This window comes from Astyanax mexicanus, chromosome 13, assembly GCF_023375975.1.
Source record: "Astyanax mexicanus isolate ESR-SI-001 chromosome 13, AstMex3_surface, whole genome shotgun sequence".
In the NCBI taxonomy this organism is placed as follows: Eukaryota; Metazoa; Chordata; class Actinopteri; order Characiformes; family Acestrorhamphidae; genus Astyanax; species Astyanax mexicanus.
In genome coordinates this window covers 14,330,174-14,353,121 of record NC_064420.1, presented here as the reverse complement: position 1 = coordinate 14,353,121, position 22,948 = coordinate 14,330,174, and the positions used below count along the sequence as shown (strand labels likewise).

The 22,948-nt window shown below is 38.9% G+C and overlaps 1 protein-coding gene across 1 annotated transcript in view; it reads right to left on the bottom strand.

Annotated features, from left to right (window-relative positions):
• The window catches only part of si:dkey-65j6.2 (uncharacterized protein KIAA1755 homolog), a 41,956-nt gene that overhangs the window by 15,389 nt on the left and 3,619 nt on the right, over positions 1-22,948 (bottom strand). Inside the window, exons 3-14 of the mRNA XM_049462964.1 lie at positions 20,615-20,812; positions 16,574-17,918; positions 15,614-15,805; positions 13,068-13,191; positions 12,405-12,498; positions 10,638-10,724; positions 10,410-10,523; positions 8,373-8,471; positions 8,064-8,215; positions 7,769-7,907; positions 2,563-2,685; positions 665-856 (exon numbers count right to left, since the gene is read on the bottom strand). Coding sequence (XP_049318921.1) covers positions 665-856; positions 2,563-2,685; positions 7,769-7,907; positions 8,064-8,215; positions 8,373-8,471; positions 10,410-10,523; positions 10,638-10,724; positions 12,405-12,498; positions 13,068-13,191; positions 15,614-15,805; positions 16,574-17,918; positions 20,615-20,812 — 2,859 coding nt within the window. The remainder of the gene's footprint in view (positions 1-664; positions 857-2,562; positions 2,686-7,768; positions 7,908-8,063; positions 8,216-8,372; positions 8,472-10,409; positions 10,524-10,637; positions 10,725-12,404; positions 12,499-13,067; positions 13,192-15,613; positions 15,806-16,573; positions 17,919-20,614; positions 20,813-22,948) is intronic.

The following is a 22,948-nucleotide window of genomic DNA, read 5'->3' as shown; positions in this document are numbered from 1 at the left end:
AATCCTATTTTCTTGCTTAGTCAGTTTATACTTTCATTTTTTTCCCATTTCCCCCCTAAATTACACGGCCAATTACCCAACCAACTCATTAGGACTCCCCCTTCCTCCGATACATGTGAAGTCAGCCACCGCTTCTTTTTGAGCTGCTGCTGATGCAGCATTGCCGAGCAGCCAGCGCGCTTGGAGGAAAGTGCAGCGACTCGGTTCCAGTACATCAGCTCATTTTACCATGACATGGTGGATGGCTTAATTTACATATGAAGACAATATTAAAAATATTAAGTGAAATTAATATTATTAATTGCTGAACATGCAGCAGCATCTTTAGTCCCTTTAAAATAAAACGTGTTTAAATAGCTTGTCACAATTGTTAAAAATTATCTGCATAACTTTATAAATACATATTCTTTAAAAAAATATGCTATTTAACCTCTTAAAATAATTATTCAATTAAACAAGGCAGTGAAATTACATAAAATCTACAAAAAGTTATTCAAAATGAAGATTAACAATTGCTCTATATTTGTAATAATGGGTTGATTAAGAGTACATTTTGAAAATTGCATTGTTACACAGTGTTTGTATGAAATATAAACAGCTATAATGTAGACATAATTGGCATGTATACTGATATTGACCTGAAAATGAAAAAATAAAAACTAACCTTCTCACAGAAGTGGCATAAATTCACCATAGCCTCCAATTCACCACAGCACTGCTCTGCTCGAGACAGAAAGTCTGATAAACTGGATTTGAAGGCAGATACCATTGTGTGGAACACTACTGTCTCAGGGTAGTTTGGCCCCTGAATGCTTTCTGCTTCTGTTACTAACGTCATTGCCTGAAGCCTTTGTTCCTGCAATAAATAAATCAAGAACGAATCATCCATGAGTAATAAAATATATACTTCTTGTCAAAATAGTTGTAGCCAGAACATATAAATTGACTTGGTTTCAACATCAACAGTTTGGCCTGTGACCTGGTGTCATGGTGTGGGTTGCCAGATCACCTTTGGTCTTTATTGCAGACACTCTTACTTGGGAATTTTACGCTAATAAGGTCTTTAAACTGGTGACCATACCTTTTCTGAATACACACTGCAGTGCACTATTACAACACGACAATGCACTCAGGACAAAACTGTAATTCTTAAAAAAAAAAAAAACTTTCTTTTACAGTCAAATGAGCACTGGATGTTAATCTGCACAGATTTCTCTCTTGAAAACTGTTTATTTGGGTGAGTAAAGCTCTACAGTTTATTTACAGTAAGGTTAGAATTCCAGTATTTTGTCCAAGGGTGAGAACTAGCCGTGATTAACAAGTGCTTAGCCAGCCCTAGATAGCAGCGCTAGCTGGTCACGGTTAGCAGCGGTAGCCAGCCATGGTTAGCAGTGCTAACCAGCTGCAGTTAGCAAGTACTTAGTCATCCACAGTTAACAGCTCTAACTAGCCACGGTTAGTAAGCATTTAGTTAGCCCTGGATTGTAGTGCTAGCTAGCCACAGTTAGCAGCATTAGCCAGCCATGGTTAGCAGCACTAGCCAGCTGGGATTAGCGAGCACTTGGCCAGCACCGTTTAGCAGCTCTAGCTATAGCCACGGTTAGCAGCTCTAGCTAGCCACGGTTAGCAGCTCTAGCTAGCCACGGTTAGCAGCGCTAGCCATCCACAGTTAGCAATGCTAGCCAGCCATGATTAACAAGTGCTTAGCCAGCCCCGTTTAACAGCTCTAGCTAGCTGTGTTTAGCAGCGCTAGCCAACCCCAGTTAGCAGTACTAGCCAACCACAGTCAGCAGCACTAGCCAGCCATGTTTTAACACAGTAAACAGGCAGACTACAGTCCAATATACTCACCTCTGAACGTCGAAAAACTAGAGCTGTGGCTAGCAGCTAATGCTAATGCTGCTTCACTCTTGTGCTGGACAAACTTCAGTGAAACTTATTTACAGCTCTGTACTTTAGCATTTTTTGTCTTGTTCTTTATAACCTGACTGGTACCATTTTTACATGAGGTACACCGGATTAAAAAACACATCAACGAAATTCCATAAATCTATTATGTTCTCACTTGAAATTAGGAATAAAGATTATCATATTGTTAATCTTTTCTGCTTTTTATTATAAAAAAAAACCAAATACTTTTTAATTCCATGGTGTATCTTCTATTATTCCATTAATTTCTGATGTTTAAGGGTGTTTGCCATGGTATTGTTTCAGTATCATTATTGAGATACTTAGGCAGGTATCGTATCAAAATTCATACTTTTGGTATTGTGACAACACTAGTGCACTAACAACACTCCACCCCTACCCCACACATCTGCAGGAACTGCCTGAGAATATTCATGCTGCAAGGAATGGCATGCTGAGATGTCTGGCATGTTGTATTACAACTGCATTACACATTAATTCTGTATGTGTACCTTCCTTTCAAATAGCACTGCAATCCTACGCTGCCATTTAGGTGCCACTAGTACTTTGACTAGTGTGTAATGAACTGAAATTGACATACAGATTAACACATGGATGCATCCTTCATTATAAAAAGAGAGCAAGAATCCTCACGTTGGCTTCAGAGAGGAATGTGGTAAAGCTCTGAAGAGTCTCTTGAACTGTCCCACTGGATGCCTCCACAGCCTCAGCCTCCAGCAGCCGTCTCTCTCCCTCCACATCAAACCACTCCTTTATCTGGGAAGAGAAGACACTAGATCTAAACTTTGAGACCCAAACTCTGCTCCTAGAGGTAAAACCTACCGGCGCCATCTTTTTCCAAGATGGCGCCGGTGTGCGTGGCTGGCCGTCTACTCTCTCTCTGTTTGGCGGTGTTAGTGCTATTAAGCTTTGGAACATCACTTATTGAGTCTCTGTTGGTGTATGACCGCCAGTCAAAATGTCAGTGATATACGTGCGTTTTGCCAAGGAGGACAAAATACTCTGCCCCCGCTCCTGGCGGGGATACCAATCCACCTGTATCGGGCCTCGACTCAAACGCCCCGGCGTAAGCGTCGCCGCCGTCGCGGTAAACGTGGCGGTCAACAGGTGAGGCTAAAGTTCTGCCTGGCACACACCTCTTTCATCTCTCAGATAAGACCTGGATTAATTATTCCATTCGTCGTGTCCTGGCGTTTTCTGGAACCCATCAACACCTGCCTGATACCTGTCGCCGGCTTGGGCGAAGATTTCCGGCCCCGCCACTCCTGCTCTCCTCGGCTTCGCCAGCGCGGGGTGAATCCCCGCAACTTGAGGACGCTGCGCCGGGCTCCCAGACACGCCGAACCCCACTCCTCAGCTCCTGCCAGGATCGGGCTGGTGAACGCCAGATCACTGGCAAATAAAACTTTTATCCTGAAGGACTTATTTTACTCTCGCTGCCTGGATTTCCTCTGTGTGACAGAGACCTGGATTAGTGCCGGTGAGTACAGCGCTCTCAATGAACTTTTACCGGCTGGCTGTAATTATTTTAATTCCCCGCGGGCGTCAGGTCGTGGTGGAGGAACGGCAACAGTATTTAGAAATGACTTTAAATGTAAACAGCGCTCTGTATCCGCTTCAATATCCAGCTTTGAAGTCACTCTATTTGAGGTGGGTCGCTCTGACCCGATCCTTTGCGTCCTTTGCGTTATTTACCGACCCCCCAAATACAACAAGGACTTTGTGAACGATTTCTCTGATTTTCTTGCTGTACTTATGCCAAACTACGATCGTGTCCTTATTGTCGGGGATTTTAACATTCATGTCTGCTGTCCTGATAAACCTCTGGTGAAGGACTTTTTAAACATCATTGACTCTTTTAATCTAGTGCAGTGTGTGTCGGGTCCCACACATGAACATGGCCATACTCTGGATCTTGTTCTTTCTCACGGCTTGTCTGTTTCAAACGTTGAGATCTGTGATAATGGGGTTTCTGATCACATGCCTGTTTTATTTGATGTTGTTTTATACCATGCTGCAGTTAAATCGTGCGCTCCCGCTCGGCTCTGTCGGAGTTTTAATCCGTCCTCTGCCGGTCAATTTTCCACTGCCTTCGATCAGTTCTGCCCCACTCCTGACTCTGCCCCTGTTCATACGGAGGAGTTCAGCTCCTGGTTCAACCAATCCTGCCGAACCATACTAGACTTAGTGGCTCCATTAAAAACCAGACAGCCTACAGTTAAACCTGAGCCATGGTTTAATGACCGAGCTCGTGAGGCGAGGCGGGAATGTCGCAGAGCTGAGCGCAGATGGAAAAAAGACAAGCTGCAGGTCTCTTTTCACATTTTAAAGGACAGCTGGCGAACTTATCAGAACACAATCAAAGAAGCTAAAAGGGAGCACTTATCAAACATTATTATGGCAAATCGTCATAATTCACGGGTGCTATTTAAAACCATTAACTCTGTTCTTAAGCCCCCTCAGCCCATCTGCTTGGAAGCAGACCCTGAAATGTGCAACAACTTTCTGCACTTTTTTATTGATAAGGTTGCCACTGCAAGAGCTCCTATCACAGCTCCTGCCTCTGACTCCTCTGTGTCTGCCCCCTGCCTGGCTGGGCTTGATAGGTTTGAGCCTGTGACTGACTCTGTCATACTTGAAGGATGTGATGGGTCATACAAAGCCTTCAGGTTCTCCCTGTGATGTGGTGCCTCCTCACTTTTTTAAAGAGGTTATACATAGTATAGGGCTGCAGGTTCTGGCCATTATTAACAGCAGTCTGACCTCTGGTGTTGTGCCTTCGAGTTTTAAACATGCTGTAGTGCAACCCCTGCTCAAGAAACCTGGCCTTGACCAAACTATATTGGCAAACTATAGACCTATCTCAAAGCTCCCTTTTATTTCGAAAATCTTAGAGAAAATTGTTTATGCTCAGCTGAAATCTTTTCTGGATGAGCATAATACTCTTGAAATTTTTCAATCTGGTTTTAAAACCCTACATAGTACAGAGTCAGCGTTGCTTAGGGTTTTTAAAGATATCCTCCTGGCCAATGATTCAGGGGACCATGCTATTCTTATTCTGCTGGATTTAACTGCAGCATTTGACACAATTGACCATAGCATTTTAGTTTCCTGTCTGCAGCACCTAGTGGGCATTTGTGGTAGTGCTCTGGAATGGTTCAGGTCCTATCTGTCTGACAGAACTTGGTGTGTTCGTTTTGCTGGCTCTGAATCCTCCTTAGCTCCACTGTCATATGGGGTTCCACAGGGCTCAATTTTAGGACCTCTCCTATTTTCACTCTATCTGCTCCCACTGGGCTCCATTCTGAGAAAACATGGTGTCTCCTTTCATTGTTATGCTGATGATAGCCAGATTTACATGCCACTAAAGCAGAAAGACAATTTCTCTATTCAACCACTTCTGTTATGTCTTAATGACATTAAAGCCTGGATGTCTTTAAACTTTTTGAATTTTAATGAAAAGAAAACAGAAGTGATTGTGTTTGGTCCCAGTGGTTCTTGTGAAGCCTCCCCTGTTGATTTGGGCCCCTTGGCGCCGTATGTAAAACCAACAGTTTCTAACCTGGGTTTTAAGATGGACAGTGATTTTAAATTGGATCGCCAGATTGGTGCAGTAGTCAAGTCCAGCTTCTTCCACCTTAGGCAGCTGGCAAAAGTGAAGTCAGTTTTTACACATGAGCACTTTGAAACAGTAATCCATGCCTTCATCACATCCCGGCTGGACTACTGTAATGCACTATATTTTGGAGTAAATCAGTCCTCCCTTAAACGCCTTCAGTTAGTGTAAAATGCTGCTGCCCGACTTTTAACAGGTTCACGCAAGAGAGAGCACATTACTCCCATTCTGGCCTCCCTCCACTGGCTGCCTGTGCATTTTAGAGTTCAGTTTAAGATTCTTTTATTTGCTTTTAAATCTTTAAATGGACTCGCTCCACCTTACCTCACTGAGCTGCTCTGCCCCCACGCCCCTGCTCGGTACCTTAGGTCAGCTGATCAGCTGCTCCTGGAGGTGCCGAGGTCAAAGCGCAAGCTTAGAGGGGATAGAGCTTTTTCAGTTGCAGCTCCTAAACTGTGGAATGGCCTACCACTTTATGTCAGACAAGCCCCGTCACTGTCCACGTTTAAAACCAGGCTAAAGACTCATTTTTATTCCTTGGCTTTTAACCTAATTTAAGACTTAAATGTTCTTGTTTTATTTCATTATTTATTTATTTTTATTTTATTTTTTTCTGTTTTTATTATTTTATTTTGTTTAACTTTTACTTTACTTGGCTCATATATTTATCTAATGCAATTTATTTTTATTGATACCTATATTTTAATTTGTCTTATTGTTTCTAGTGTTTTGTTTTTTATCTTATAGTTTGCTATGTACAGCACTTTGTTGCAGCTGTTGTTGTTTTTAAAGTGCTCTATAAATAAAGTTGAGTTGAGTTGAGTTGAGTACAAACCTAATCTCAGATTAGATACAATCCTGATTACATGTGTGTGATCAATCAAATAAAGGTCTTCAGCACTTTTCTTAAGTGTTCCATAAGATCCTTTTCTAAATAAGTTGCCTGGCCTTTTTTATATATATATATAATTTAAGAGAATACAGTTTACCACAGTGTTATTGAACACCTGTATTTGATACTGTATTGTAGCCCAGGTTTTTAAGATATATAAGATAAAAAACGCAGATTTACACTTAAGGGGCCCTATCGTACACTCTACACAAGGCATGTAGCGTGGCTCGTTGCCATCGTACACGCATGTCCTTAAAATAGCATTGGACTTTTGGAATATATTAACGCTGATGGGCGTGGTGGTCTGGAAATGACGTGTGTTCAGGTAAATTTTTGGCGTGTTTTTATCTTGGCGGCGGAAAATAGCATTGCGCGACTGATCGGGTGAAACCACTTCTAAAATCAACAGTCAGCCGCACAGCCAAGATCAGGATCATAATGAGCACTGCGCTCCCCATTCACTATACCACACACCATCACTTCTTTACCACCTTTACATTTAGCAAAAAACACCTCACCCAGAGCCTTCAGCAATCAACTATAAAAATTTAGTATATTTAAAAATCTGCACGGTAACTATTAGTTATTATTCGTTATAGTTATTTGTGACATTTTTAGGATTTAAATTTATGTTCAGTACACAGACTTAATAACTGTAGCTTAGTATAGTAGATATAGGCGTTCTGCTGTTTGAGAATTTTAAGAGATGCTCATACTCATTCAAAGGCTAGAGTTTTTTAAATGAAAAAATAAAAGCATAAAGCACTTCGACTGAACATACATTTATTTTATTTCACTTCGCTATCATTTAACTGAAATTCACTTTTTAAATTTTTTTTTATATCTGAAAAATAAAGCACGCTGGTGTGCTGCCAGTCAATTATATAAAACTTAAAACATTTGAAATACACAGAAATGTTACCGTTCGTTTCTTATCACAAGGGCAAATTTATTAAAATATAAATATATTAATTCATTTATTAAAATCTCGTCCAACGCTCTAAAATGTCTCAGCCACACATAACTGAGATGGCTAAGATAAGATTGGGCAGCTGACTCTTGACTGTTGTCAGGGTTTTAATCAGTCAGTGGCACAAAGAAACACAACAGATATTTACCTAGGCACACCTCACTTCCAGACCACCACGCCCATCAGTGTAGACTTATTCCTAAACTCTGATGCTATTGTAACAGCAGAAGTACAAAGAGTGCAAATAGACGGCTGACAGGGTGTAAGATAGCAATCAACATCACAATGCACCTTGCGCAGGGTGTACGATAGGGCCTATAGTGCATTTCTTGTTTCCAGACCCATGAATATGATTTGGTACCTTGGTAAACCTTGATTCCATCTCCCTGAGCTGTAGCAGGAAGTGAAGGTGTTGTAGCGACATGTTGGACCTTCTAGCTAGCACATGGACCTGTTCCTCCACCTGGTTATACAGGTCCTCCACTGTATCCATGACCAATCTAGAGTAATGAATGAATAATTAAAAAAAACAAAAACAAGATGTAAGCTAAGATATTATCACACTATGGATGTTTTTATTTGTTTGAAAAATGTTAAGGATATTATTGTATATGGTGTATGACATGGCACAGTCCTACTTAGCGCTGTAGCATTACCGGCTCTCTTCAGAATACGCTGATTTTACATCACTCTCCCATCTTAACCTGGCCAGCATGGCCCCGCCCTCCCTCTGCAGGTTAACCAAACGGGTGTCTTCCAGCACCTCCTTCATCAGAGCTCTTTGTTCACTGATGCACTGCTGAACGTCCTGAGTTACAGATACAAAGAGAAATCAAATAATCAGACTCCTATTCAAAACATCTAAATATAGCATTAGTTGGGATCAGATCTAGGATCTGACTTTCTTCTGGACAAACAGATTTTTTCCACACAGTTATGGATGTTGTTTTTGTGTTTACACTGACCTCAACACTGTCTATTTTATGGACTCCCTCCAACTTTTTAATGGCCTCTAGAAGCAAACGGGTTGCTTCTTTTAGGTCCAGTACAAAGGGGTGCAGTTCCTGTGAACAAAACAAATATTAATAGCTGTGGCACTCATTCATACTTATCATAATAAATAATTTGAACCACAAGAAATGGACCATTTTTATTACAGCATTGTTACATTGACAGCACAAGATTACATTAATGAGGTCCTGCCACCACTGGCACCACCTTTTCTAAACTCTCAGACTGGTGCGCTATTCCAAAAAGACAATGATGACATCTTAGGAGTTTGCCTTTAAGTCACAGACACTATAAAATTTACAGACACATCGCCAGACCCATCCCTTGGATGTGGGGCTGCTACCTCAGAATCTTCAGCCTCATCGGATGGATTATTGCAGGACACCATTAGGAACCTCTACAACTCCTTGTTGAGACGTCTGGCAGGTTGTGTTACAAATGCATTACACACTACACTTGTATGTGTAGCTCAATAAATATGACCAAGACTCATAACAGTCTAATGTTTAATCATTTACAGGGGTATGAAAAAGTTTGGGCACCCCTGATCATTTTCATGATTTTCGTGTATATACCTGAACTTTGCCTAAATCATTGGTTGTTTGGATCAGCAAGTTCAATTAAATATATCATATAGCAGGTGAACACAGTGATATTTGAGAAGTGAAATTAAGTTATAAGATTTACAGAAAGTGTGCAATATGCTTCCTATAGCTTCTAATGTGAGTCTGGCTTCTGGTTGAAGGTATTTTGGATCATTCTTCTTTACAAAACATTTAAACCATCTCCAGTTCAGTCAGGTTTGATGGTTTCTGAGCATAAGCAGCCCACTTTAAATCACACCACAGATTTTCAATAATATTCAGGTCTGGGGTCTGAAATGATCATTCCAGAATGTTGTTCTTGTTCCTCTGCATGAATGCTTTAGTAGATTTTGAGCAGTGTTTAGTGTTTAGGGTCGTTGTCGTATCCAGCCCCAACGCATCAACTTCAACTTTCCCGCTGATTCTTTAACATTGTTCTAAAGAATCTGTTGATATTGACTGGAATCCATGAAACCCTCAACTTTAACAAGATTCCCAGTACCTGCACTGACCACACAGCCCCACAGCATGATGGAACCACCACCAAATTTTTACCACGCTGTGTTGTTTTTACGTCACGCCTTCCACCTTATTCCAGAATGAAGCTGGCTTCTCCAAATGTGCTTTAGCTTTAGCATACCTAAAGCGACTCTGTTTGTGGCGTGTGCTCAAAAAAGGCTTCTTCTGCATTTCTCTCCCACACAGTCTCTCCTTGTGTAAAGTGCGCTCAATAGTTGAACGATTCACAGCAAGATCTGCAGCAAGATGATGCTGTAGATATTTGGAGCTGGTCTGTAGGTTGACTAAGACTGTTCTCACCATCCTTGTCCTCTGATTATCTGAGATTTTTTTAGTTCTGTTGACAGCTGAAATCTCTGAAATAGCTTTTTATATCCTTCCTCTAAACCATGATGTTAAACAATCTTTGTTTTCAGGTCATTTGAGAGTTGTGTTTTAAGGCTCCCATGTTTATCATAATTTGATTCACCTTTGGATGTAGGTTAAGGATCAATGAGCTTAACAAACCAATTTTAAACTCCAATAATTAGTGCTAAAGATATTCAGATCAATAAAACCACCATTTATGCACCTGCCTAATTTTGTTTACACTTTCTGTAAATCCTATAAACTTGATTTCACTTCTCAAATATAACTGTGTTCGTCTGTTATATGATATATTTAACTGAAATTGCTGATCCAAACAACCAAAGATTTATTTAGGAAAATCATGAAAAGGATTTTAATACCCAAACTTTTGCATACCACTGTTTTGTTTCTGTTAACCTTTATTGCTTTGCAATCCCACGCTTCCATCTGTGTATAACTATTTTTGCAACTACACACACACACACACACACACACGCATCATTTACAGTACGTACTGTCAGTGACATTGAGTTTACTCACTTGATGGAGGTCCAGCCAGTCTCTGTGACTATATGAAAGCGAGCCATCCAGAGCAGGGGTCAGCTGGCAGGTCTCCACATATTTATGAAGGGCTTTGAGGGATGGTACAATCTCCTGCCAAGAAAACATTCAAATGTGTGTTTCTAGAGAGACTTTTCATTTGAAAGCTATATTTTAAAGACATTTAAAGACATTTTTCTGACATGGAGATAAAGCTGAAGCACAAACCATCCCTCCTGAGTATTTCTCCAGACTGTTGCTTGTTTCTTTACTAATCAGCATCAGTACACAACGCACAGCATTTGGATTTTGCTCCTGTAATCATCAAATAATAAGTTTTAACTTAGTTGCAAAATCACACATACAATTAGCAGGCAGCATATTAAGGATCCACACCATCAGTGTGTAGTGTTGTAGACCAGGGCTACCTTCCCTTGGGGCATTCAGTTAGAAACTTGTAGACTTGTAGGCTAAGGCTTGTAGACGGTAGAATGGGTGGATGCCAGTGTTTTTGGGAGCCTCCGTGTCTATGTTATCTTCTGACACTTATTTAGGCTGCTATATTAAGTTTTATTTATTATATCTGGCCAAATCATTAGCCACACACTTTGTTCTCCATAAATACAGCCAAAAATAATTCCATCTTTCTGCCATCTTAACCCTGAGTTATTGACTGCTCACCTGTCCAGCCTGATACCAATGGATGTTTGACACCTGTTCAGCCAGACTGATGGAAGTCCCCTTAACAGGCCTTGGGGATGAATAAAATCATAAAATTGGCTCTTTCCTAAACTTCATTTTAAAATCAATATTTTCCTAAACACAAATCAATCAGGTTATGTCCTCCAAACCTTTATATTAATTATATTTATCTCGTTTTTACATCTATTTTTAAACATGTAGAATTTGAGTTGATTCCTGTTACTGATCTGGAATTATTAAGTGGAGTAGAGAAAGAACAGGCAGCTTCTCAAAGTGTCTTGTAGGAGATTTCAAAGCCCTCAAATTTTCAGAGTGTAAATAAATTATTTTACTACCGAGAAAAAGGGTTTTGTATCACCTGCACCTTTTGCCTGTATATGGGACAAGGCATTTTAACGGATTAACGGCCTCAAGATTGTTGTTCAGCCTCCACTACAGTAAAGTTTATATGAACTCTAACTAGGAATTTTCTTACTGTTTCCATTGCTGGTGTGCACATTGACCTCAATATACTAGACCTATTTGGCTGTATGAAGATTTTTAACATTCATTTATAAGTTGTCTGACCAGAGGATGATGGGTCCCCCCCTGTATTTTAGCCTTGATAGTACATGTGAGTCTTGGTTCCTCCCAAGGTTTTTCCTCTTCCAGTTCTGAGGGAGGTTTTCCTTGCCTCTGTTGCTCACTGGAGGTTCTGTGTTGTACGTTTAATGTTTTGTCTGATTCTCTGCCCTGTCACTTAGTATTACTAACGCTTGCTTATTTAGGGGAGATTAGCTTGATTTCTTTTTTTTATACGTAATAAAATAACCATGCTTCTTTCTGTCAGATGAAAATTTTTCCAGCCTGAAGAAATGAAAATGGTAACTTGCTCTTATGACCTGCAACAATATGGGCAAGAAGTAAACTTTACATTAAAGGAAAGTCAGTACCCATGGGAAGCTAACATTGTTGGGCAAGACTACACATTGATGTTGAATGAGGTTTGAGGAGACACACCCATTATGCAAATAAATGATACCAGGATCTGTTTTGTGTAGGTAATATCTACGTGTGTGTGAACACTACCCAAATAAAGTGGGTTAATTTAAGTTAATTCTTTTTTGAAAATAAGGTGCATTATAGTTAATATTTAATGGCTTTCCTGAAGTATGATTTACTGCTAAAAATTAGGTAACAATGTGAATTTTTACACTAATTTCCTCATTCATTTACTCTGCTTGTATAATATTTACTAACCCCATGAAAATTCTTTACCCTGCACTTCTCATACTGGATCACAAAAACACTTACCTCCACCAGCTGCAGAGCTTCAGTGAATTTTGAGTGTGGTGGTGTCTTACGGGCATCATACACAATTGTCAGCCCAAGCTCTCGGACCTCCTTCCTGTGAGGATATGTATAGATTTGCTTTAGCTGAAACAATCATGGCATTTTACTTCTGAATATATATACCATATTATTTGCACTATAAGGCACAGCGGATTATAAGGCACACTATCAATAAACGTCTATTTTCTGGTCTATTTTCATACATAAGTCTCCTTATGCGACACTAGTATAATGAGTAAGGTGACTAATAATGGGTATCGCCATGTTTTCCATCTAACTATCTTACTATGTTAAGCAAAGCTAAGCTAAACAAAACTGTAAAAAACATTTTCTTTTAAAGTCAAACAAGCACTGGGTGAGTAAAGCAAAAGAGCTAGCGCTTAGCTCGTTAGTGGCTAATGCTCATACTGCTCCAGCCTAGGAGAACTAAACTGAAAGTCCTGTATAACACAGTGACTTTACTGCCCCTTACAACCTGACTGGTAGAATTCATACATAAGGCGCATTGACGATTTTTGGGAAAATTAAAGAATTTTAAGTGCACCTTACAGTGTGAAAAATATGGTGTATATAATTTTAATGGATCTCTTCTTGTGGTAATGCCTGTGAAAAAAACTCCCATACCTGGTGACGGTGTGAAAATAGAGCAGTAGCTGAGAAAGCTCCAGGCTGGAGACCAAAAGAGACTTCCAGTCCTGTTCATCTCCATAAACCTCTACCACTGCCCTGCTGGAACGATCTCTGCCACCTGAGAAAGAGACCAAAATTAAAGACAGGGTTGCAGTGCCAGGGCAGGAGTAGGGGTGATGGACATGGAAGGGAAAAATATTTAGGGTCAGAAACAAACCTACATTGTCTGTTTCAGAGCTTTAAATTTTTCAGCTCGGTCTAACTAGGCCTAATTTTTTGTCCAACCAAAAGGCCATCTGTGGTTCAGTTTGTTTGCAGTGTGAATTCAGGCCAATTACAGCAAGTTGAGACTGAAATCTGCTAAAATCTGACTCCACTTAGCGTAAAGGTGGAGCTATGCTGGAGTACAGGCGCAACAGATTACACTGATGATTCTGTATCTACTGTAACTGTAGATTATCCCCTATTTATAAACAGAAGTAAAAGGAATCTGAGGGAATCTGTTCTGCTCATTCTGCTGTGGGATATGCCTGAACTTGAGGGGAGTTACATTTTGATGGGGATGCATTTTGATGCAATTTGGCATAACACTAGGGGTAGGAATCACAAGGCATCTCTGCAATGCCATGCACTAATAATATATTGCAAATGAAAACAATACAATATAGGGCAATATTAATATTTTGTTCAACCACTACACAACACCTAAAAAAGCAACTCACTGAAATGCCAACATATCACCATCCAAAGCACACCCTTCTTTGAACCAATCAGTGTGAAGTATTCAGAGATGCAGTCCTCATGGTGATGGTTGTGTAGGATAGTTGTGTAGGATAGTTCTTTAAGTCACTCAATAACTACAAAGTGAAACAAAAATTATCCAGGCCAAATGTATACAATGTAACTAACACACATGAGCCTTGATTTAGACTTTCAGGTATAAAAAAATGTTTTTGAAGGCTAAGCACCAGCAAATATGAAATTTTCAAACACATTTATACAGCCTAAGCTGTATTCCTATTCCTGAGTTCCTAAATAGTGATTATCAATGGTTAGAAAACATTTTTTCCCACAAATGCAAGGAATGCAGCTTAAAAGACTTTTATTTGGCAACCCACACTGTCTTCAGAGTCTGATACACTTGTCATACATGATGTAGAAAAAGTTGATCCAAAAAAAGTTGATTTTTTTTTGGCTGCAGTAATTCGATGTACAGTGGGACACCCGTGCACAAATGGCCCAAAGACCCAACAAAATCCAAAAAGTGGACAAAGTTGGTAACCTTTAAAAGGACACACTGGAAAGGACTGTCCGTGCACTCCGTTATCTGTAGTGCTCAACTCCCAACTGAAAATTAACACGGCTATGGGATGTGGAAAGCCAGTGTTGTGCCAAATTAAGCACGCTCCCGAGAGAATGTGCTTTTCCTAGCAGGGGCACTGAATTTGGCACAACAATGGACTCGCACGGCGAATGGATCTTAAAACTGGCGCTTTTCCAAAAATATGGACATGTAAAGAAGTTGCAAGGGCCATTTAAAGCCTCCGTAGCCATGGACGTAAACAGAGTAGGTGGAATTACTTCACCTATTTTTTTGCTGGCATTAATTAGCATTGCTAGTTAGTAATATAGCGAATTATACACTGTGCTCAGAGCTGTCCTACCCAGTAGTTGGACAAAAAACAGACGTGAAAAGCTTGGTTGCTTCTAGGCTAAAACTAGTTCAGGTAGTTGGATTTATAGAGGTGGATTTATAGACTTTTTATAATATTTTATTTTATATTTGACTTTCACAATCTAAACTTTACTAGCTAGCAGGTGTCTTGATTAGCTCACTGTGAAGTTTCTTATCTTCATTATTTACTTAGTTAGCATTAGTTAGCTAATTTACTTATTTTGCATTAGTTAGCTAATTTAATTAGTTAGCATTAGTTAGCTAATTTATTTAGTTAGCATTAGTAAGCTAATTTACTGAGTTAGCATTAGTTAGCTAAATTACTTAGTTAGCATTAGTTAGCTAATTTACTTAGTTAGCATTAGTTAGCTAAATTACTTAGTTAGCATTAGTTAGCTAACATACGTTAGCTAACTAGATGCTTGGTTAGCACACCTAGATACAGTATCTTCAGAATCTTCAGAATCCTCTATAGCTAACAGTGTTTGACCTCAGTGCTATTCACTGATTTCCACCAGTGACCTCAGTCGGCAACTTTCTGGATTTTTTTTAGCGACTCTGTTTTTTCCACCAATTTACAAGAATTCATTGATTTTAAGGTAAATTAAATATTTGATTGTCATTTTTAATTCACATTTATATTTTTAGAAGCTGAAAAAAATTTAAATCTTTAGGAAGGTCCTTTAGGTGGTGCATAGCTTTTATAAAGCAGATGGGCATCAGATGACAAACACAAGACAATATAAGGGGTACCACCTTATAAATATGTACTAAAGCTTTCATATGATCTGTATGAAAGTACACCTATGATCTGAAAAATATACTGTAGGTTCCACAAAAAATCAGCTCATCTTGCTCTGCATACCTGTAAGGCAGGCGACTCCTGACCTCAGTAGATCAGTCTCTACATTAGATGTAGCTGGTAAAGGTGGTAAAGGTGATTGAGTTGCAGGTGTTTCTTCATTAGCAGTGTGCTGCTGTGCTCCTGTAGATGCATGAGGTTTGGTCCGGAGCCCATTAGCAAGAGGAGACACTGTTTTAGGGTCCTGAGGGTCATCTTCAAAGAAGGGGTAAGAAAAAGAAACACATATTATTACACATATGTTTATTAACAATGACAACTTTTACTTTTGTGCATTTTCTGGCCTTTTTTGCTTTTAGTTTGTTAGATTTATATATGTATAAAGTTAAATGAATATCTGGCAACACATATCACTGCTTAAACAGTCCTAACGTTAAAGGAAACAATGCAATATGACTTAAAATGGAAGAGTCATTGTTCAGTTGTTGAACACTGAATGTTCTCGTTTTGCTATTTTCAGCTGAGTCAAAAGTCAAAATACTCAATAATTTCTTCTGAACAATGATTCATTTGTTACATTAAGTTATATTGCTGCATTTCCTCTAACATTAGGATTTTTTCCAAATGGGGTTGCAGCTTACAATCTAGCCCCTCCTCCCCAGCGGCTGCTGAACAGACAGCCTAGAGGGAGAGAGACAAAATATATGTAGTGCTACTCAATGTATTTAATGGCAAAAAAAATAAGAAAATGCTTATTTTAAAGTTTTTTTCTTCAAGAAATTTCAAGTGCAAAAAATGTATTCAGTCTTTTTTCAGTAGATCTCACAAGATGAGACACTATATTGAGTTCAGATGAGATAACAAAACTGTAAGTAATCATCTTGTAATGGATGTCAATCATTTAACACCTGACGAGAAATATTTTGTTTTAGTTTCGCAAGATCTCATCACACACCTATACATTACTGTATCCTATACGCAAGGTACAGGCAATTGAGAGATATGTAAGAGCTTTGTTCTTACTTGGCTTTGGTAGTCTTCGTCGATTCAGTTTCGGAGAAACTAATCCAAAGGTGGTGGTCTTTTTCCCATGAACTACATGTAGCCTTGGGATCATCTCTTGCTGACTGTCCCTGCTGCCCTCACTGGGCTGTCCTTGGACAATCACGTGACATTTCTCTGAAGTTCCCACCACAGTTGGAGCAAAACAGGTTATGGTTCCTTCACGTACATCTGCTAAGTCCACTGGAGTGTGCTGGGAGCTTTCAGTAAGGACTCTATCAGCAGGACTGGAGTTGTCTCGTGCAGTTGATCGAGATTGAGGATGCGGTTGAGAATGTTCCAGAGCAGATCGGTTGATCTGGGTTTTAGGCTTTACCCTTATTGTTCCTTTGGAGAATTCTGGTTCCTGTTGCCTGACAGGACTTTGCTGTGCCTCGGTGTAAGACTCTCTGTAGCGACACTCTTGGACCTTGGTCCCTGGTCCGTGCTTCCTTCGCATGCAAGGTGTGCAGGGTTGCTCTGCAAACCTCACAGTTCGTACACAGGTAGAGCGATCTTGAGGTGCAGGGGCAGACAGTGTTGGACCGGACGTAGTAGGAGAAGATAACGCAGGATCAGATGGTGCAGGATTCCTAACCTTTCTGCATTGTAAGAGAGGAGTTCTAGGTTGATCCCAAAACTTGGAGAACCCTGTGGAACCTTTGGGAACATCCTTAAGATTAACGTAATCATTCCCAAATGAGTTCTTACTACGACTTTCCCAAGCGCTGGGAGAAATCCATCCCATTTGCCTCCTTCCTGACCTGGAAGGATCCATCTCACTCTGGACCTGGAACTTGGAGTTGTCTACCAAGCGTAAAGACACTGCTATACCATCCTTAGCTGGACGGATCCTGGTCTCAACCGAATAGGCAGGTGGTGCAGATGAACCCTGATCGTAACCTCTGCTCAAAGACTCCTGCTGATTTGAAGAACCAGAACAAGCCATGTGTCGTGGCTTATCTACGAACTCTGGTTTGGCCACCTGTTCCCAAGGCACTTTAACTACACCCTGCTCAGTGGCCAGCAGGCAGTGGCTGAGCGGAGTGCCATGCCCGCCCGCGTTCAGCTTCTGCAGCCACTCCTGAGTAAAGACAGTGGAGAACGAGGTCTCCAAGATCAGGGTGTCCTTCAGCTCACGCCTCTCCTCGTCCAGCAGACTCCGGACCACGATCCCAGCCGCCCGCTCCCCGACAGCTGCCACCTGCAGGTAGAAGTCTCCCGGGCAGAGCAGCAGAGGACTGATGGGAGCAAGATGGACTACAACATGGTCCTGCAGGCACAGCGGCCAGCCGGCATAGCGGAAGACCACGTCAGAATACGAGGCCTGTCCACAAAACAGAGGAAAACATTTACAGTACTGTTAATAATGTATACTGTTCCCTAACCATAACAATTAACCAACCAATCAATCAAACTTTAATTTCAATCAGAAATACATTTAGGGGAACCCCCGAATAATTAAGATTTATTTAAGCTGGGGAAAACGAATCTAATAGAAAATCATTAAAAAAAGTTTAATATAAAAGCTAATTGAAGGGTTAAAATTTAAAGCAGTCAAATTAAGATACACACAGAAATAAATAAATAAATAAATAAGAACAACAAAAAGTAAAAAATTAAAGATGATATAATTAAATAAAAATCTAAAAGATAAAATAAAAAAATATTGTACATTTTCAATTTTACACTTTTTCACTCGTAGCTTATTGAATTAAGTAAAACAAAATCTGTCAAGCCCCTGTGAACGCTAAACTTTAAATTAGAAAAATATATTTGTGTGACTTTAACTTGTGTATATATATATATATATATATATATATATACAATCAAAAGTTTGGACAAACCTTGAATTTAATGTTTTTCATTATTCAAAATTCTAAAGATTGCAGATTAATACTAAATCATCCAACTATAAAGAAAAAAACATGTGGAATTATTTAGTAAAAAATAAAAAGTGTTTAACAAAGCAGAATGTTTTACATTTTATATTTTTCAAAGTAGGCATCTCTGCATTTTGTCAGTCAGCTTTATAAGGTGGAGTCATATGGAATTCAGGCTTTCAGTTAACAGCTGTGTTGAACTTGTCAGGAGTTAATTACTTGAATTTCTTGTCTTGAATTGTTCTTGTTTGAGAGCATCAGTTGTGAGTAAAGTTGTGAAGAGGTAGAGTTGGTATACAGTGAAAAGCTCTATTTGAATAATTTTTTAATCCATATTATGTCATGAACTACTCAACTAAGTAAAGAAAAAATACTTTAAGAAATGAAGATCAATCAGTCTGAAACATTTCAAGATTTTTGAAAGTATATGAAGTGCTGTCACAAACACCATTAAACCATTATGATGAAACTGGCTCTCATCAGGACCGCCCCAGGAAAGGAAGAGCAAGAGTTTACTCTGTTGTAAAGGATAAGTTCATCAGAGTTACCAGCCTCAGAAACCACAAGTTAACAGCTCCCCAGATAAGAGCACCTAAAAGCTTCTAGAGTATTTTGGTTTGTTTAACATTTTTAAGTTACTACATGATTCCTTATGTGTTCCTTCAGTATTTATTTTCAATTTAGGGGGGAAAAAATCATACGTGTGTACAAAATAGTGTATGTTCTATTTCTTTTTTTCATGTTGATGTAATCACTTTTAGCATTATTTAATGACATTTAAATAGTGTGACAAAACACAGCTACAGGAAAAAATGTGAATGTGTTTTTTAAGCTTAGTCTTGGACTACACAGCATTCTGAATGGAGATTTCCTCATCTAGGATTAGACACAATCCCTGTTCTGAAAACTGACCCGTGGTGTTTAGCTCCCTCTAGTGAATCTCTCCAGTAATTACAGGTACAAACAAAAAAGCAGGTTAGGTAACCACATCCCTGCATGTGGAATGAAGTGATGTGATGATCTTTATACAAGAAATAATAAAACATTCAAACATATCACTTCTGTCTTTACTGTATGTTGTTATTTGGAGATATCTGATAGTCCAGAAAGTGCACTTTAGTGTAGTTGCCAATGTAAGCATCAGAAAGACAGCACATTCCTGTAAAATGTGATGGATTGCTCTTGATGTCTGACATATGCTTCTGATCTTGTCCTCAGGAGTCGAGCATTACTCAAATAGCTGAGCAGATAAACATCATAACCTCCAGTATTTGATCCAGGTGCCATTTTTCTTTTCAGAAAAGGTCAAAAGTGTTTAATAAAACACTCAGATAAAACAAGGTAATATTTTAATATGTAATAATAATGCACTAAATCCTCTGATTCTCCTTTATATGCAGATGCGTCCAGCAGCAGAATGAGAATAACAGATTCCTCTTGGATTCCTTTTATTTCTGTATCTACTGTAAGAGTTAATCTACAGTTACAATAGATACAGGAATCCGCAGCATTATCTGTTGGACCCATACTGCTGTGTAATGCATGTGTACTAGAGAGTCAGATTTGCCCAGCCTTAAGTTTTATACCTTTACACCTCTATCACCTCTATATTTGCACTACTGTTATCCAGGTTCTGTTTATAAATGTACTGTCATTCCCTCTTTAATCCCCTTATCACACTTATTGCACTATTGTCGTGTGTCTTTCGTCCCACGTGTGTCTATATGTGTCCTTGTTATATTGTACGTATAGTGTCTCCGATCCTTCTATATTTGTAATCTTATTAGCTATAGCCTGGATGACTTCAGTATTTATTTACAATGTAAAAAAACATAAACAAATAAATAAAAAAAAAAAAACATTTAATGAGAAGATGTGTCCAAACTTTTGACTGATACTGTATATCATAATGCAGTGGGGTGGTGTTGTGTCAGATGTCGTCTTTTGGTCTGCCAAATGTTGGTCCTTTTTTAAATAAAAGTTTACTGATTGGTCGATAATGTGAAATTGCAAGTAAAAAAATGCTCTGTGTTCTAAAAGCAACATCACATAAACCTTTAAATGTTTTTTAGGAATACACAGTTTTACTGTAGCATTTAGAAATCTCATTGTATATGGCTAATATCATCTTCACACTCACACAAGCTTCCTGCTGCAGGCTCTCCAGAAGTCGCCTGGCTGGGGTGAGGAATTCCGTCAGGCACAGACTGGTGTCTCCGTGGTAGAGCTCATCAATGATCTGGAAGAGCTGGCTGAGGACTGTAGGAGCTGTGGCTTCAAACGGAGGATAGAGAGCAGAGAGACAGCTCTGGATGGTCGAATCCAGGGATTCTGGGTTCTGTACAATAAAGCATAAAATTACGTCTTGACACAGCAAAATTCATATCGCCTTGTCATGAGCATGCTGTCCAGTGTTTAACCTCCACTTAGAAAATAACACCTAATAACTTAACTTAAATAATATAAATAACTAAGCTTAAAGTGTGGGCATTTCCAAATCATTCCATGCAGTAACATTTCATTACCTTGTTCATGATCTGCTGTGCTATCCTATGACTTTTGGCATACCATTGTACAGTTACTTACAATTTCGGCTTTATCTTGTAAGTGTTGACAGTAAAATCATTAAAAATTTCATCTAATTACATAGTATTCATATTTTTTTTGATTATTGTACGATTAGGCAACTTTTAAAATTATAAATGTCATTTGGAGACAAAGATTTCCAAGTATTTTCCTTAACAAAAGGGAAACTGGTTATTTTTGCTTTTCTGGAAAACATTAATGTGTGAATAAACACGCACAAGCGCATCTGCCAAGACAGAGAATCAAAACTGAATTTAAACATTTGAGAGTCATTGTTGAGGGACAATTGAAGGATTCAGATGAGTCACAGCAACACAATGGTGCGGGGAACAGAGGGAAACTTCTACAGGAAAATTTGAGTACTGTAGATAAAGAGTCTACATGTCTGTCTCTTCTGATTTGAAACAAAGCCAACAGTCCTAAGTGAAGAGTTCAATAACTTCAGTAAATGCAGTGAGAACACTGTGTGAACTTTTGACTTTCCCCATTCCATAGAACAGGAACTAGTAAAATGTCCCATGACTTTTGCCATGTCCCATAGAATCTTAAGAATGCTGCACTGACCACGTATGTCTACTGTTAATGGTAATGCTGTACCACTTTAAAATAAGGCTCCTTAATAAAGGGTTAATACATTATTTATAAAGGAGTTTATTAATGGTTATAAATTAAGTTACAAATACTTTAAAAACATTCATATTAAGAAATTAAGAAATTAATATTAATAAACCTTTTTAGCATATCTAATAAAATAATATAGAAAGTCAGTTTAGTATGTCATTTAATATGTTATTATATTTCAATAAATTAACTTTTTAACATAAATGTTAATGATGACTGATAGAAAAGACAATATAAGATAAAGTATCTAGTGAGATCTGAAGTTTAACAGTATAAATTAATGTGGGATCCCTTTTTGGTACACTGCTGTTGCCTTTTCTATTTGCTGTGTTGTAACTGCTTATTAATAATTCATAAGCTAATTAAAAAGTATTATTAAGCTCCTTTGTAAACTATTTATAAACACTTTATAAAGGAGCCTTATTTTAAAGTGGTACCGGTTATGCTTTCTCTGTCACTGTGGATCGAGGAATGTTAGTCGTCATCTTTGGAAATGGAATAAATTTTCTATCTGGCACAAACTATCAGTCACTATCTTGTCACTGTCCTGTCCTTTTGTCATGAGCACACTGGCCTTTTTTTCTTTTTTTTTACCTTACTCACAAGATAACACCTCACAGCTTATACCAAAGTGGGCATTCCCAAGCTGTCCCCTAGGGTCATGCTTCATGATTAATTACCACATTGATTAAACACTGTTACACTCATTCTACAATGGTCTGAGGTTTTTGGATTGTCTACATTCGGACAGTGTTTCATAAATGAACAAAATGAATAAAACAACATACTAAAAACACAAAATTGCACACAGCAATTAAATTACCAATTATCAATGTACTATTCCTTATGCTCTGTGACATTACACATTCTGAGCAGAGAGTTCTCCTAATAATTGTTGCTTTAAGTAAAGTGCTTAACCATACAAAATTCCAACATAATTTCAGGACACTGTCCCTGTCTCCATCAAATGCTAGTAACAGAAAACCACAGTATTCAGTGGCTCTATTTTGTGTTTTTAAAAAAGGCTCATCCATCATGGTTGTCCACACCTAGTTGCATCATTTGCATTATTAGTGAAGTGATCTGTTGTTCAGGTGCCTGTAGGACATGTCAGTTCTTCAGTTTCACGTGTTTAGTGAAGTGGATCGCCCTGAGGCCTGTGAATCCTGATCAGGTTGAGGTCAAAGGCCCCAACAAAGACCTGACCACTAAACTATCTGTCAACACATTCAAGCAGCCAGTGTGAGATCTGATGTCTTGGCTATGA